We start from the raw sequence: 16869 nt of genomic DNA on the forward strand, positions 1-16869 counted from the left end.
CTCTACCTTGGAAGGGGTGGAAAGCCAGCAGGGGAACAGCCTTTCCTCTAGAAGAAGCTGATGGAGATGGGACTTGCTGCTGGCAAACATCTGCTTCTCCCATGAGGTGCTGGTGCTTCTTAGCCTACTATAAAACAAGGCTGGGAGCCCTAGAAACTCCTCAGCCCCAGCACCACCTTCTCCTTCTGATTCCATTTCCAGTTTCCTCAGCTTGCTGACTTCTCAGCTCACCATCTGAGGAGGAGGGGATGCTCTGGGGAACCAGTGCTCTCTAGCCCAACAGAAGGCAGAACTCTCCCTCTGCTTTTAGCAAAGGAAGGGGAGCTGCACTAACTGGCATTTTAATGCTTGATAGCTCCTCAATCTGAACTGTCTCACAAATCATTAATGCTCCATTCCAAGGTATCTTCCATCTGATAAGTGATCAGTGCCCTAAGGAGCAAACAGTCTCTGTTTAAATATTTGTGTATATTACATTTTGAAAAACCCTACATTGAAAGACCATTAAGATTGGACAGTCAAGCACTCAAAAGTTAGGAAAAGCCAGAATTAAGGTTGCCTGTGCTCATGCATTATGGGAAAGTCTTTCGTTACAGGATCACATACAGGGAAACCCCACTATAATGCGCCCCGCAATAACGCGAATTTGGCTATAACGTGATTGTAAGGTGGCTCCGGCCGCCCCAGACCAAAAAAAAAAAAAAGCGTCTGGAGCGCCGCTGAAGCGCAAAAAAGAAAAAAGAAAAAACCGCCAGAGCACTGCCGAAGCATTAAAAAAAAAAAAAGCGGCCGGAGCACCGCGGAAGCACAAAAGAGAAAAAAAAAAAGAAAAAAGAAAAAAAACGCCAGAGCGCCGCGGAAGCACAAAAGAGAAAAAAAAAAAGAAAAAAGAAAAAAAACGCCAGAGTGCCGCGGAAGCGCAAAAGAGGAAAAAAAAAAAGAGGCTAGAGCGCCCCCGAAGAAAAGAAAAACAAAAAATGGAATGTGCCTTCCCCACTGCCTCTTCCCCCTTACCCCCGCTTACCCTTTTGGTGAGAAGAGCAGTTCTCCTCCCCAGCTGCTCCTCGCTCTTCCTCTGCCCCTTGCACGTCTCCCCTACTCTCCCCAAGTGTTTCCCTCTCTCATTGCACGGCTGAGAGCCCCCGCTGCTGGAGCTGCACCCTTTCAGTTACTGCTATGGGCAGTTCGCAAATGAAAGTAGTTTTCTGCCCAAGAGAAATTGACCGGCTTGAAACTGACCAGCTTGAAATGGTAAACCCGCTATACCGCAACCCCGAATTTAGCGCGATCGAATTTTTTGGATCCCAATCGTCATGTTATAGCAGGGTTTCACTGTACTATTTTTTCCACAGGAACCCAGTCTATTTTTTTCACTGTACTATTTTTTCCCCAGGAATTCAGTACACAAGATAGACAGTGCATTCCCTAACTTATGCTTGTTTGACTTTGCAACTATAACATGCTTGTTACTGTGTGTGTGTGTGTAAAATGCAATTTTAAATTGAGAGTCGGGTGTGTGTGTGTGTGTGTGTGTGTGTGTGTGTGTGTGTGTGTGTGTGTGTGTGTGTAAAATGAATTTTAAATTGAGTCGTGTGTGTGTGTGTGTGTAAAATGCAATTTTAAATTGAGAGTCTGTGTGTGTGTGTGTGTAAAATGCAATTTTAAATTGAGAGTCCAGTTTCCAGAGCAGCCACCCCAGAAGGACGATGGGCCAGAGTGACCTGGCAAAACATGTGCCCTGTTAGCAAATGACCAGCAAGCAAAGAATAATAGTGCTATAAAACTCCAGAGTGCCTCAGATCATTGCTCACACACCTGTTATCGAACTCACTGATGTTGTGCAGCTGCTTCCGGTAAGTCTCTAGCAACACCCACTCTGAGCAGTTCGGTGGCACTGGGCTGGGTGGTTGAGGCTTGGAAAACTTAAACTGAACAGTACCCACATGGGTGAAGCAGATGTAGCAGTCAGGTAGGTAGGTGGCATAGTACACCAGCCAGTCCACGCTCAATATTGCATAGTCATGCAGGTGTAAGACAGCACCTGTGGGGGAAAGGGCAAACATAACAAGAAAGGGCTGCTGAAGTGAAGGGGAAGGAGGGTCAACATGACGACAATTAAATCCACCCATGTGGGTGTGCCTGGAGGGTCTCATAGATACAGTCATGAGCAGCAAGACTGCAAACCTGCCCTGCCTCCCCCCATGTGAGATACAGATGGCACATTCCACATCAAACACAGGGCAGGCAGAGCGTGATGGCTCAGTTTGAGGGGAGGGGGGAAATCAATAGGGAGTTCTACGCTCTACTTCTCCACTGGGATGGAAAATGCACTGAGTTATTAAAGGTCTTTCAGACACACTCCACCATGAGAGAGCTGGCTCACACCCCACTGATTTAAAGAGGAACTTTCACACTAAGCAGCACTTTACAACACATACTATTTAACAGACAGACCTGAACCAAATCCCTGGATCTAAGCAGTTTGGATTCAGATGTGATTTTCTTCATCTAGCCCCTATTTTTACTGTGGGCCAGACCAAAACCTCAGATACTGACATGTTGGGGAATTCTGAGGTCAGAACAGAGACCTCTATTCATCTCTACTACTTAATCAAACACACACACACATTTCTGTCTTGTATTCATAGATTTCAAGGCCAGAAGCGATGACTGTGATAACCACTGACCTCCTGTACAACACAGGCCATAGAACTTCCCCAAAATGAATTCCTAGAGCAGATCTTTTAGAAAAACATCTATTCCTGATTTAAAAATTGTCAGTGATGGAGAATCCACCACGATCCTTAGTAAATTGTTCCAAAGGCTAATTACCCTGACTAAAATTTACACCTTATCTGCTGCTGGCCATCGCTACCCACACTATCCTGCAGTACATTGGCAACCGGCAGAGCTTTTACTGCGACAGTCCATGGAGTGTGAAACTCATTCTCCTCACACACACAGTTCAGACCGTCCCTCTGCATTATCAAATATCATCCTAGAACTCTCCTTTTCTAGAGATTTTTTTAAAATGTTAGCTCTTGTGTAAAACCTCCCTTTTTAAAAGATGCTGTGGGATCTGGATTTTTTTTATATATATTAATTTGCATATCACAGCAGTTTAACTGACTGTGGATTACCCTGAACTCCTTGAGTGTTAAGAGGCACTTTATAAACACAATAGTTACATTATTAGAGTATTTGACTTAAAGAAAACATGACTTAGTTGTTAGGATGCAAGGCTGCTGGTCAGAAGATCAGGGATCTATGCTAGGCTCTGCTACACATTTTTGTGTGTGACTTCGGACAAGTCACATAAGGCCAAAGTTTCAAAAGCACTCTCTGATTTTGCATGTCCAATTTCAAGGTGCTGAGCAACCAAAGTTCCTGACTTAAGTAGAACTATGGTGGTTTAGCACCTTTGAAAAAGCAGGCCACAGCACATCTAAAGTTGGGTCCCCAAAATCTAGACAGCACTTTCTGTGCCTCAGTTTCCTATATGCAGTCTGGAGTTAATATTACAATTTAATATTTGTATTACCATAATGGTCAGAGGCCCCACCCTTGATTGGGGCCCCAATGTGCTAGGCACTGTACAAATATAGAGACAATCCCTTTCACAAAGGACTTACTATAAATACTGTAAAGAAGCTACAGGAGATTCACTAGTGCTTGGGAAGCAATTTAAGATCCTTTGGAGGAAAGGGATGTAAAAGCAAAAAAGAGTTAAACATTTTCCTTGCCATTTTTTCAAAAAGCTAAGATACTAATATTTTTTAACCGCAAATTCCCTGCTATTTGATTCAGCAGTGAAGGGATAATGGTGAGTTGAACATCTCAGTTATTTCTGTGGTAACCAATCATGATGCCATAAACCCTGGAGTCTGACATCACCGCAGGGACAAGCTAGCAGATTAGGGAGACGGCTCTTATTCAGACAGAAACAACAGACCAATTCAGAATGGTGGGAGCAAAGCAGTTTACTTTTTGTATAAATGCGCTCTCCACAAATTTTCCCCAGAGCAAGGCTCCGCCTTGCACCCCAATAGCCAGACTGAGAGGGTTCCAATCTGGGATCTGGTACCTAGAACAGATCAATCTGAAAGGAGAATGCATTGCACAAGAGGGAAGTGTGTTCTCAGGTTTCAAAGTGAAAGCCTTCTGTCTTCACCTAGAAAAGGAAGCCTAATTAAAATACTTTTCACTCTATCAGAGAGAGAAGTGGAAGGGTAGAGAGAAGTCAGTCAGCTGAGAGTCAAGGCCTTCAGATGTACAAATACATTAACTCCTTGCTTCCCACATGGAACTGTTAAGGTCACAGCAATTCAGAGAGTCAGCAATAGCTAACCCCCTGCTGGTTATACTGGATGGCTTAGATTTCAGATGGTCAAAAATATCTGCCCAACCACTCAGTATATTATAGTTATTAAGGATTAATTCTTAGAATGCTGACATGTTCCAAACTGCTAGCAAAACAAATGCTTAGGATGACACTGTGCATGTATTTTACACTCATATAGTGTCTTTCATCCTAAATCATCCCAAAGCACTTTACACACTATGTATGCACCATATGGTGTAATGCAGCCATCTCTGAGGTGAAAGGCTGTAGCCAGCTTGTACACAGCATGCTGCACAAAGGTGGAGGGAGGGGAAGTTTCGGCCAAGGACCATAGGGCAAATTCCTGCACTTACAAACAGAGATCTTTCTCATCTGGGTGGATCAGAACTCAGTTTTTAAGGTCTCAACTGAAAGGCCCTAACAGAAATTCAGTTTTCATATAGACGTTGTATAGATCATACAAACACACAGTCTAGGGTGACCAGACAGCAGGTGTGAAAAATCGGGACGGGGATGGGGGGTAATAGGAGCCCATATAAAAAAAAAAAAGCCCCAAATATCAGGACTGTCCCTATAAAATCGGGACATTTGGTCACCCTAACACAGTCTCCAATGCATTAATAGATCTATGCTGTACACCGTACTTGTATAAGGACATGTGGACAACACCACGTGGCAGCACGTTTGTTTATACAAGATCCGTTGCAGGCCTGGGACGCATTGGAAGGATGAGCACCCCCAGCGCTGAAGCGCACTACACAGAGGTCAGTGTCTTTCCCACATTATATTATTTTGTCTTCTTTCTCCTCCCAAGTGAGGTAAATGGGGCTGGAAAGGTCCATGCTGTACAGTTATACAGGATACCCACATGTTTGGAAACCCTCCCTGGCCAGTGTAATCCAGCCCAAAAGAGCCAGCCCTGATACAGCTCCTTTCAGGATTTGAAGTTGCTCTACTCAGCACCTGTTATAAGGTCCTTTTAGTTTGGGTGCAGCAGGGGTTTCACACCGACAGATTCTTGCCCCCCTCCTGGTCTCTGTTTTATCACAGAAAGCATTGGGTCAACCAAGAACTCTCAGGCCAGAATCCCTACCTTTCGGCATACGTTTCAAGATGCTGAACACTGCACTTTGATCAATGAAGCCTTTGGCCCTGAAGAAGTGCATGCTGGGTGGGAAATTTCCAGCCTTCCTGGCCTTGGCCACTTCCTTCTCCTTGAGGCTTATTAGATACTCATTGACCTGCTCTTCCCGCATCCCCAGCAACAGGTTGCCGCCGATCCGGCGGACGTTCTCCTGCTCCATCAGGTAGTCCCGCAAAGGGATGGGAAGGCAAAGAGGAACCAGACTCAGAACAAGGAACACCAGCCAACCAGCCTGAGGCTTCATGTCATGGACACACCTGGGGAAAAAACATTCAGAGCTGTAAGTGCAGGTCAAAAGATGACATCTCAAGGGTGGTGTATTGGATCTTTAACAAAGAAATGGCAGGATGATGTGTGCTAGGCCATCCTGCTGAAGGGCCCTTGCAGGGGGGGTAGGAGAATCTGAGAGTGTGGCTACACTTAGCACTTCAAAGCGCTGCCGCGGCAGCGCTGCCGCGGCAGCGCTTTGAAGCGCTAAGTGTAGTCAAAGCGCCAGCGCTGGGAGAGAGCTCTCCCAGCGCTGTCCGTACTCCACCTCCCTGTGGGGAATAACGGACAGCGCTGGGAGCTGGGACTTTGACCACACTGGCGCTTTGCAGCGCTGCAATTTGCAGCGCTGGAGAGGGTGTGTTTTCACACCCTGCTGCAGCGCTGCAAATTTGTAAGTGTAGCCAAGCCCTGAGATGAATCCAGGGAAATACCTGACACTCCCTAGTATTCAAAGGAATCAGTCAGTTTTGAAATGCATTTGATTCATAACCATTCAAGTAGGCAGTAAGATCCTGTGAGGAGAGGATTTATCCCTGTTGGATCAGGCTGACAGTGCATCACACTGTCCCGCTTACTCAGTGCTATGGGAAGGGGGTCTGTGGCAAAGGACTGGCCCTAGAAGCAGAGATTTGTGAGGTCAAGACATTATGCTTCTGAGCCAGCCCTATGGTTAACAGACCGACTAAGGGACACCTAAAGACAGGGCACCATGCTCCTGGGCCAGCCTGTAGGTCAGAGTATATATGTGTGTGTGGGAGGCTGGGTGGAGGGGGATAAGGAGACAGGTTTGTTGTCATACAGAGTATGCTGAACTTCAGAACCATTCAGGTTCTGTAACTCGACAGTCCAGGAGAGACTGAGCTGATCTCACAGCAAAATGCATTCTCACAGTTAAAAGGGGACTTCACATCAAGCTCAGGGGGGAGAGATAGCTGAGTGGTTTGAGCATAGGCCTACTAAAGCCAGGGTTGTGAGTTCAATCCTTGAGAGGGATCTGGGGCCAAAAAAAGTCAGGGACAATACTTGGTCCTGCTAGTGAAGGCAGGGGACTGGACTCAATGACCTTTCAAGGTCCTTTCCAGTTCTATGAGATAGGTCTATTACCACAGTGCACCAACACCCCACCTTCACACCACGAGTCAGGCATCTCTAGTGCCCAGATACCATCTGCCACAACTACTGGTAGAGGGGAGAGAATGTGGTGAGTCAGAGAAGACAGACACATGAGAAATTACTCTCCCTCCCCAAAGAGCATTGTTGGAATACAATCTTCCAGCAATGGGCACCAGTCTGGAGGGTTCCTCATCACATCAGTCTTGAAAAGGACTCAGGGCTGCAAGATAGTTTGTATTACATCCCCATACACATTTCCTGCTTCAGTCCTCTACCCAACTCCCCCCTTTTTGCCTGCTGCCCCATCACACTCTTCTCCCACACTATAGCTGGCAGCAAGATGGAATCTCCTATACAATTTAGCTCAGGAATGAAGGGGTTAGATACAGCTCGAGAGCCAGCCAGTTTTGATCCCAGCATAGCAAAAGCATCTTAAAAAAACACAACAGCCACAGTGAGACAGACCCACTTACTGTCGATTTTCTCTTCCTTGCATCCAGAGATCATCCAACTGCAACCGAGACAGCAGGTCCTAGTCACCGCTCCTTCAGACTACAAAGCAAAGCAGCTATTAAAACATGGAACAAATCAAACAAGCCAACACTGACAGTTCCAATTCCTTGTTTCAGTTTCACTTTTATGCTTATGGCTCGTCTAGAGACCCTCAGGAATATATTTTAAAAGAAGAGGAGGGGAGGGGGGCAGGAAAGGTTATGAGAAAAAGAAACTAAAGGAATGTAAGGAGCAGAAAACCTTGGCTGGCCAGGTGAAGAGGGCTGAGGTAACAATAGGCTGAGCTAGCAGGAGGACATTCCAGAGCCTCATGGAGAATGGGAAATGGAGACCCAGAGCAGCAGAAATATTCGACACATCTCCACAAAGGATATGGTCAGAGGAAAGGAGTGTTCTCTGGTGGTTCTCAGATAGCCAGCTGGTCACATAGCATTTCCTCATTCTTCTATCCCATTTGCTAAATTTTAACCTCTTCATTGCCCTCATGTGAGAAGTCATTGTCATCTCTGTGTAACTGCCACCCACTCATAATCTGACAGTTTTACATAGATGACAAATGTACTCTCAGGAGAGGCCTGGGCCCAGGCTATTTTACAAACTGCATTGCTTCCTACTCTGAGGCCCCACCCAAACTGTCACAGAAATACACATCTGCTGAGCTATTTTAACACAGTTCAGAGTAAGCCAGTTTAAACACAGTTTTGTCTGGCTATTGAAGACCAGGAACAGCTACATTGCAAACACCATTTAAAAGACCTTTTTAGACAAGATCCCCAGCTAGTCGTATTTAAACACACTTTTAATGGTTTTTGTCCAATCAACATTGACTATAAGAAAACTGGGCCAAAGTCATCCCTGATATAATTCCATTTTTACTAGAGCTGAATTTGGCACACAGGGCCAATTCTGCTCTCACACTAGATGTAAATCAGGAGTAACTCTGAGATATACTAGCATCAGAGCTGGTCACACAAGAAATCATGACAATTTTTATAATTTTGAGGGTGTTTCCACTTTGCGTGGTTCAAAATGGACCCCTTTGGGGTTTTTTAAACATTTTAAATAAAAAAATGTTAGAAATTGTGTTTATCAAAGACTGTTTTCAGTACATAAAAAGAATAAAAATCTAGATCAGAGGTGGGCAAACTACGGTGGGCGGTTGGATGGGGCGCGAGGGGCAGTCAGGGGTGGGGGATCCGGGGGTAGTCAGGGGACAGGGAGCAGGGGGGGTGGATGGGGAAGGGGTCCCAGGAGGCCATCAGGGAACATGGGAAGTTGGATGGGACAGGAGTCTCGGGGATGGGCCATCGGGGGGCAGATGGGAGGGAGTGGGCTATGACCCCGTCCCCTAACCGGCCCTCCATACAATTTCCAAAACCTGATGCGGCCCTCAGGCCAAAAAGTTTGCCTGCCCTGATCTAGATAATGATTTTGTAACTTTAGCGCCCTCGTGGCCACGATGGAGTCTGCTCTGCAGGCAGCTCTGGCCGAGAAGACGTGCGCAGGAATGCAGCAGGAGAAATCCCTTCCACCCCAGGGGCACCTGTTCCAAACCCCCAGAGTGAACACCCCGCCCACAGGAACGTACAATGGATATAACAAGGGGAGAGATTTATTTACAGAGGGATGAGAGGAGAAATACAACAAGGGGAAATATCAGGGGAGCAGTAAAACAGGGTTGCATCCAAACCAAGGCCCCCCAGGCCCAGTGGTGGCACAGTCTGGACGGGCAGACACCGAGCAATGTGTCTGCACACAGAGTTCAGGAGGCCTGAGCAAAGTTCCAGTCCGGTGCTGAGTCTTGGGTGCTCCTGGTCGTCTTCGGCGCCAGTGAACTCTCCCCAACAAACCCCTCCGGTGCCCTCTCCTGCCGCTCTCTGCAAAGCCCCACAGAGCGACCACCTCCCCACTTAACTAGCTACAGCCTCCCTCCTTGTTCCCAGTGCAGAGTCACCAGCCCCAGTACTCACAGCCCCACGCAGCTCTGGGCAGCCGTGATACTGGGTCCAGCTCCAGCCTGTCCTTCTCGGGCGATTCCTCCCTGGCACAGGGCTCCTCCTGGCTCCTGTCCTGGGTTGTCCCCGATCGATCGGGCCTGTCCTCCTCAGGCCTCAGGCAGGTTCTCCTTCTTCCTTCTCCAGGGCCCACGGGCTGCCTCTCTCCCTCCCTGGAGCTCCAGTTCCACCCCCTGGATTTTCCCTCCTTTTTTCTTACTCTCCCCTCCCCCCTGGGAAAAAGATTTAAAGGGGCCATGCTCTCTAAACCCCAAAGGGGTTACAATTTAAATTACAAATGTCACCAAAAATGAAAAAAATCAACAGTTCTTGAAAACAAAAACAAAAACCAATCTCCAAACAAGTAATTTTTAATAATGCTTTATATTGCAAGATTTCAGCTGGCACTAACTGGTACTAACCATGATCAGAATCAGGTCCCTGGGGCTTAAACCCTTGTTAGTGTGGCTGCCCTCTGAAAATTCCAACAGTATTCGACAACAGGTGCCAGACCTGTCTCTTCCCGCTCTGACTCCACTCAGCCAAAAGTGACAATGGTTTCTCATGGGTGCGCACAGGTGGACCGGAGTTCAACACCTGTGGTATGAAGGGGTGGCCTACCTGTAGTTCTATCAGGGATCTACCACACTGTCTTGCAACAACTATTAACTTTGACTGAGCCTTGTTTTCAACTCCAGCTGAGGGAGCATATATGGAGGGCATCAGGGATCCATGCTTGATGGCCAACTTAAACATGGCAGAATGTTTTTTAGTGTGGATACAGCCTAAGATGGTCTCTCCTCTGGGGCAGTTTCAAGGAACTGGAGAGTATAACCCCTCACTGAACACGAGAGACGCACAGTGCTCCACAGCAACTATTAGTTCCCTAAAAACAATACAAGGATCAGAGGATAAAGTGTTTGAGGAGAGGTAAGGGAAGAGAAATGCATGTAGACTAGAAAAGAAAGTTCAGCAGGAACAAGAGCTCTGTCTATAAATACTTTCAAGGGAACAATATAGATGAAGGAAGGGAATTACTCCAATTATCTGAAAGTAGTAAAGCAGAGAGCAACAGCCTAGAGCTAGAACCATGAAACCAAATTCAAGTTAGGCATTAAGAAAAATGTCTTTACAGAGAAATAGGGCACTAGAGACAGACTCCAAGAGAAGAGTGTTGAGACATCATCAGTGCAGAGAGCTAAGGAATTAGACAAGACACATGTACGGAGAAACCGTAGTCCACAGAGCACTGACTGGTGGTTCTCAGATAGCCAGCTAGTCACAAAGTATTCGCTCATCCTTACATGCCCATCTGCTAAATTTCATTTAAGCTAAAAATGCACAAAATACTTCCCTAGCAAGACTTTTCTATGTAAGCAATTGCAGTAGTTGCCATGAGGATTGTATGTAAATGCAAGGGGTGGTAATCTGTGAGATCATAAATAGGGGGACAGGTGTCCTATGAAAAAGTTTGAGAACTCTGCACTAGCGGGAATAAGGACAATGAGATTGCATTTATATCATATGTAAAAGGATCCCAAAACACTTTATTAACCAAGCTGTACCAACTATCCATATAGAAGTCACTCCACCTGCTACTAAAACATAGCCCTCTCTGGGGTGAAACATGCCAGCCATTTTAAGCCCACAGCAGTGAACAAGATGGAAAGCAGAGGGGAATTTAGCGAGATAAAATGTAATTACTCAAGTTGGAATTTAGCCAGACACAGAGTTAACAGGCCTATCCTTGTGAATATCATGGTTTCTTTAATGTCAGGGCCTTAATTTTAGGCCTCCTTGGAAAGCCAGGCATGACACATGGAAACTTGAACAATACAGAGGATCAATACAGATTAACTAGGAGGTCTTTTCCATAAACAACCACCTCTAACCTCAATTCTGCCAATCCCTCACTTCTCTCATTCAACCAAGACCCACTGGAGAAAACGAAAGCCTTGTCCACATTACCACTGGATAACATGGTGTGTGGCTCCATAACACAACTTTAAAGGCACATTTGTGCCCTGTTGCACTGTGGGAAAGAGGACTTTTACAAAGCTTTCAATTGTCTTTTAGCAGCAGGCAAGTATTCTCAGTGAAGTACCCCTGATGCAATTTCATTCCCACCAGGGGCGGCTCTAGGAATTTCGCCGCCCCAAGCAGGGCGGCATGCCATGGGGGGCACTCTGGCGGTCGCCAGTCCCGCGGCTCCGGTGGACCTCCTGCAGACGTGCCTGCGGAGGGTCCGCTGGTCCCGCGGCTCCGGTGGACCTCCCGCAGGCACATCTGCTGGAGGTCCACCGGAGCCACGGGACCAGCGGACCCTCCGCAGGCATGCCTGCGGGAGGTCCACCGGGGCCGCCTGCCGCCCTCCCGCGGCACGCCACCCCAAGCGCGCGCTTGGCGCGCTGGGGTCTGGAGCCGGCCCTGATTCTCACACTCCAACCCAAGAGAGCCAGTTTTCATTTTATTCATTCATTCTGCAAAGTTCATCTTTCTTCTCCAGCTTCCGCTTTCAGGACGAACCCATTGCATCAGAGCTCAGCATGATAATGTTGCAGCACAACGTCATTGCACTAGCCCAAAAGAAATGTTTGGACACTTTGATGGTTTGCAGGGCAATGTGAAAATCAAGGCAAAGCATACACAAATCGTGTCTGGGTAATGTGTTCCTACTAACCCATTTTTTAAAAGCAGTTTTGCTAATCCACAATGAAAGTGGAAAGACGATCCCTGAATAGTGGTTTGAGAGTTGGAAGATTGGTGTTCTAGTCCTGGCTCTGCCACTGGCACACTGTGTGACCTTGGACAAGTTACTTAACCTCTCTGCTCCAGTATCCTTATCTGTAAAATGGGGATGATCCTTCACCAGCTACTTCACAGTGGCACTGTGAAAATTATGATTATTTATTTGTATAACCATAGTACCTATCAACCGCAGTCATGGACCAAGACCCCATTGTGCTAGGCACTGTACAGACACAGAACAAAAAGACAGTCCCTTCCCCAAAGAACTTACGATCTAAGATTAGTTAGTGTGTGTAAAGCACACCGAACATGCAAAGGGTATAAGTAAGTATTAAGTATTATCAGTTATTAAGGATTGACTGTCTCACAACACTTGGGATGACTAAAACATCCCCACCAGCCTGATAAATAACTGATACTTTTGTCTGGCTGGACAAATGAGGTGGTCAGTGGGAGATCTGTGTGGAGGAAGAGGCATGTCTGCTGTGGCCTGTGCTTGCAGCTTAGCATCCGAGCCGGTGACCCATCAAGTTCACCTACAATTTGCTCCATCTATGCACATCAACTCACCCTCAGGCTGCCTTTTCATCCATCCTGAGCTGCATCTACACCCACCTGATGACATTTAAAAAGAGAATCACAGTTACAAGAACTGAAATCTGGTAATGCAGAGCCAGAGAAAAAGCTACACTCCCAGGTTAACAATTAATCACACAGGGAATGAAGCCACTGATTTGTAATCATTGCCTGGCTCCCAAATATAATAGCCGTGAATTCCTGTGACCACCGTCTGAGACGAGGTGCTTTGGGCTATTCCCAGTGCACTTGCTAAAATTCAAATCGGTTGCAGAGCAAGTCTCTTAGCTGTGAGCTCAGCCGCTTAGCAGCAAGAGGAGCAGTGGTGCTAGCCAGCAGCAGTCTGAATAACCTCCCCCCCATTACTGTGCTGCTACTGAGCTGAGGTTTCATTTTCAAGTAACCCTAAGTAAGAACTGCATCATCTCTCCCCTGCCTCCCGCCAGGACTGTTCTTTGCTTCCATAACCCCAGGCTTGTAGCTACAGTAACTGAAAGGACAAAGCAAAGAAAACCTTTGTATGGTAACACCAAGTCACTAAGGGCCAGTGCTGCAAGGTCCGGAGCACCCTCAATTGTCAGGAATTGATGTCACCCTTCAGAGTAGGGGCTCCGCACCCCACAGGACCAGGACCCAGGCTGTTTCCAAGGTTTCTGTGCAAGGCACCTAGAGAACATTAGCAGGGCCCCAAGTCAATTATTTGTTTTTTCCCCCACCTCTCGTCTCTCTCCAATCTTGGGCAGTAAAAAAAGAAAGCAAACTGGGTAACAGACTGCATGTTGTACCTCCTGCTCTCAGGGTTACCGAGAATCCCTGTCCTGCTCACTCTCTCGCTTTAAAGGAAGGAGAAAACCCAATGAGCTCCTGTCTATGTGGGAATTTTTTCCATTAATAATTTCACCTCAGTGCCTGCCCCCACTGTCTAACCTTCACTCCCCACCACACATTAAAAACCACTTGTCCTCTCTAGAGCTTATGCTACACATACTGTTGCTCCCCAAATATCAGGTAGAGGAGTTCTCTTCCTTAATTCTACCTACTATATAAGCTGCAACCTGCTCCTGTGCATGAGGCAGGGAACAGAGGAAGAGACTAAGGGCTTGTCTACACTGGCGATTTACAGCACTGCAACTTTCTTGCTCAGGAGGATGCAATTCCTCCTCAGAACTTATACCTGTTTTTGCCTGAAGTTTATATGCTAGTTCTCCCACTCCTCTGTACTGTTTACCCTCTGGGAGAGAGAAAGGCTGGATGCTTGACACAGATAGTGATGCAGCTTCATCTGGCTTTGCTTGAAGGTGCAGGGAGCTGGAGGAGAGAGATGTTTTTTGGTGTTAAAGAAAGACAGACGTTTGTTGCTGCTTTCTCTCCTTTCTTTTGTGAAGATTCACTGCTGGAAAGAAGCAATGAAAGGTGATGTGGAAAGTTAGTGTAGCCAGGGCAAGTTCATAAAGCAATTGCCTGTGCTACAGAAATAAACAGATTTAAGCATAGTTTTGAAACACAGGTAGGGCTGTGGCAGGAAGCACAGTGTAGGAAACTGTGTTTTAAGCATCGTATATATTACACCGAGGGTAAAATAGCATTCCTTTTCATTCATGATACCACACTGGAGAAAGAAAAGTTTTAGAGCCCAGCTGAGCCACTTTATACCAGTATAATTCACTCCACTGACTTCAATAGTTTTTTTCCTGATTAACACCAATGTAAATTGGACCAGAAATAAGCTCTTAGGAGCATCTTGTAAAGTGCATTCAGACTATGATGACCAGATAGCAAGTGTGAAAAATCGGGACAGGGGGTGGGGGGTAATAGGTACCAATATAAGAAAAAGTCCCAAAAATCAGGACTGTCCCTATAAAATCGGGACATCTCGTCTCCCTAATTCAGACCTCACTCTTGGATGCTGAAGGGTGACAAGACAAGGAGGATCAAAGTTACCAATAATTGCTGGAGTCTTTGGTATTCCTTGCTCAGGAAAGATGACTTAACATCCACCAATAGCCTTGCTAGACTGTCCTTTTCTCCTTCACAGCATCAAGGTGAACATTTTTCAAGGTATATTGATAAGGGGCAGCAGGCAAGCTGGCTGGCCGACATAATAGGTTCAAAGACTTCAGTCTAGGAACGTTCAGACTCTGCCCAAATGAAGGCCACATTGGAAACTTGCTAGTAACATGGGGGGAGTGGCTAATTCACATAAAATAAATCAAGAGCAGCCCCAAGGCTACTTGGGTGAAGTTGGACCATAGCATGTTGGAACCTGCAGACTCCTTGACCACACCAATGCCTGAAGGAAGAGTGCAGCTTTGGACAACACAGTAGAATTCCAATGAGAGCTATCTGGCCTGAAGGCATGTTTTAGCCACCCTAGCATTAGTTACCATTTATTTCACTGACGTAAACCCGTGATGGCTACACACAGTGATCGCAGGCAACAGGGATACATCCCTGTGTCCACTGAGCCAATCAGGCTCTCTGGCAGTGTATCAATTGCTATGCCTGTTAATCACTGAAGCTCAAGGAAATACACTTAAAAGAAAACAACAAACCGCTAGATACACTGAGCAGCCAGAACAAGCCTAGCCTGTTGAAATTACATTGTAATTAAAACATAATAAAAACTGGCATTTATTGATGAGTTATATTAACCCTGTCTGAAACCATTTGAACAAATTAAGCCTCATAATGGTATTTTTCTTCACTGTTAAAAGCATTAAGACATGACATAGATCAATAATAATACCCACGTTGGCTCTTTGTTACTGGAAGAAGAAAGCTTTGCCGCTGGAAAGCTTCAATTGGCATGGCTTCAGCCAATAAGAAGGCACCTACAAGGGACCCTGCTGGCAAGCCCCAAAAGATAATGCCAGGGTACTTACATGGGCATATAAAGCATGCTCTCAAAAACACTGCCAGGAGCCCAGCTGTCCCACTCCAGGGGACATTTCCAGGGTATTTGCATGAGCAGATACCAATGTATGCCCCAGAAACCATTGCCAGGGCCCCTGCTGGCACATAGCAGTGGATGCTTCCAGGGGACTTGCACAATCATATACCAGTGCCTGCCTCAAGTGCCAGTGCCCCCCTATACATATACCACAGATCCTACATGGGCACAGACATGTGGGGGGGGAGGTTTCTGCCAGGGCCCCTACAGGAAAATATACTCGTGAATGCTGGGGCCTGTGTCCCAAGTGAATTGTTCTCTAGTTGTTTTGCGACGGTTACAAACCTGTAAGGCAGAAAAACTGATAGACCCTGAGCTCCTTCCTTCCTTCTCCCAGCTGCTTCTGTCTCTCTCAAGCCACACAACAGCTGAGCAGATAAACAACTTGCCACCTGCTCCCACCTCCAACCCCACCCCCTAAATCCGATATGTCTCCACCTCCTCGTCCACGGCTCTGTTCCTGTGTTTGTATTCTCCTCCCTTAAGGCACAGTCCCCTGCAGCAACACAGCAGCCACTGCTGCCTGCCCGCCTCTTTAGCTAAAGGAGAGGCACATTGTGAAGAAAGCAATAGAGCTGTCTGTTCTCATTGCAAACAAGCTGACACCTTGAAATAACAACTTAGCCTGCATCCAAACTAAGGCAGGCAGGAAATCCCACCCTCCGTCTTTGCAATGCCACAGCATATTCAGATTCTGAACAGCCTGACCCTCCTCCCCTTCCGCCTGTGCAACTGGGCAGAGAAGGCAGGAGAAGATAAATAGTGAGCATGGAAGGAAGTGCAAGGGAAAAGGAGGCAAAGCCTATGAAATAGTTAACTGGGTGGTACCTCAGTTTCCCTGTCTGTAAAATGGGGATAATAATGTTTCATCAACATTGTAAAGCACTTTAAGACCTTCAGATGAAAAGTCATGAAGAGTGGCAAGTATTTATTATTATTACTACCATAAAGGGCTCCTAAACATGAATTAAAATAATGGAATGAACCATCCTCCATGCCCAGCAGCTTCTTTCAGCTTCCTCCTTATTTCTGGGGCAGATAAATCATTCTGTTGTGTTGAGTGAAGTATATAAAATAATGAATGGTCTAGAGAAGGTAGACGAGGAACTTCTGTTCTCTTTGTCTCATACCACCAGAACAAGAGGACAGTCAATTAAATTAAAAGGTAGGAAACTGAAAAAAGGAAATACTTTTTCACACAATGTGTGATTACACTGTG

At 46.3% G+C, this 16869-nt stretch overlaps 1 protein-coding gene and 1 long non-coding RNA gene across 4 annotated transcripts in view; one reads left to right on the forward strand and one right to left on the reverse strand.

Annotated features, from left to right (window-relative positions):
* ADA2 (adenosine deaminase 2) overlaps positions 1-15953 on the reverse strand; it is a 33312-nt gene extending 17359 nt beyond the window's left edge. Inside the window, exons 1-4 of one of the 2 annotated variants that reach the window (XM_045002091.1) lie at positions 15936-15953; positions 7343-7421; positions 5436-5743; positions 1816-2041 (exon numbers count right to left, since the gene is read on the reverse strand). In XM_045002091.1, coding sequence (XP_044858026.1) covers positions 1816-2041; positions 5436-5743; positions 7343-7365 — 557 coding nt within the window. In that variant the 5' untranslated portion in view covers positions 7366-7421; positions 15936-15953. Of the gene's footprint in view, positions 1-1815; positions 2042-5435; positions 5744-7342; positions 7809-15935 lie in introns of those variants that run through there. The other variant, XM_045002090.1, reaches the window with a different exon arrangement.
* LOC123361892 lies at positions 1775-8191 on the forward strand. 2 transcript variants are annotated; one of them, XR_006576267.1, is made up of 4 exons: positions 1775-1853; positions 4967-5106; positions 5605-5766; positions 7370-8191. It is a non-coding gene; the product is annotated as an uncharacterized LOC123361892 (long non-coding RNA). The 2 variants fall into 2 exon arrangements; XR_006576266.1 differs by lacking the exon at positions 1775-1853 and adding an exon at positions 3981-4130.
* Positions 15954-16869: the final 916 nt, after the last annotated feature.

This window comes from Mauremys mutica, chromosome 1 (genome assembly GCF_020497125.1).
Source record: "Mauremys mutica isolate MM-2020 ecotype Southern chromosome 1, ASM2049712v1, whole genome shotgun sequence".
Taxonomy (NCBI): domain Eukaryota; kingdom Metazoa; phylum Chordata; order Testudines; family Geoemydidae; genus Mauremys; species Mauremys mutica.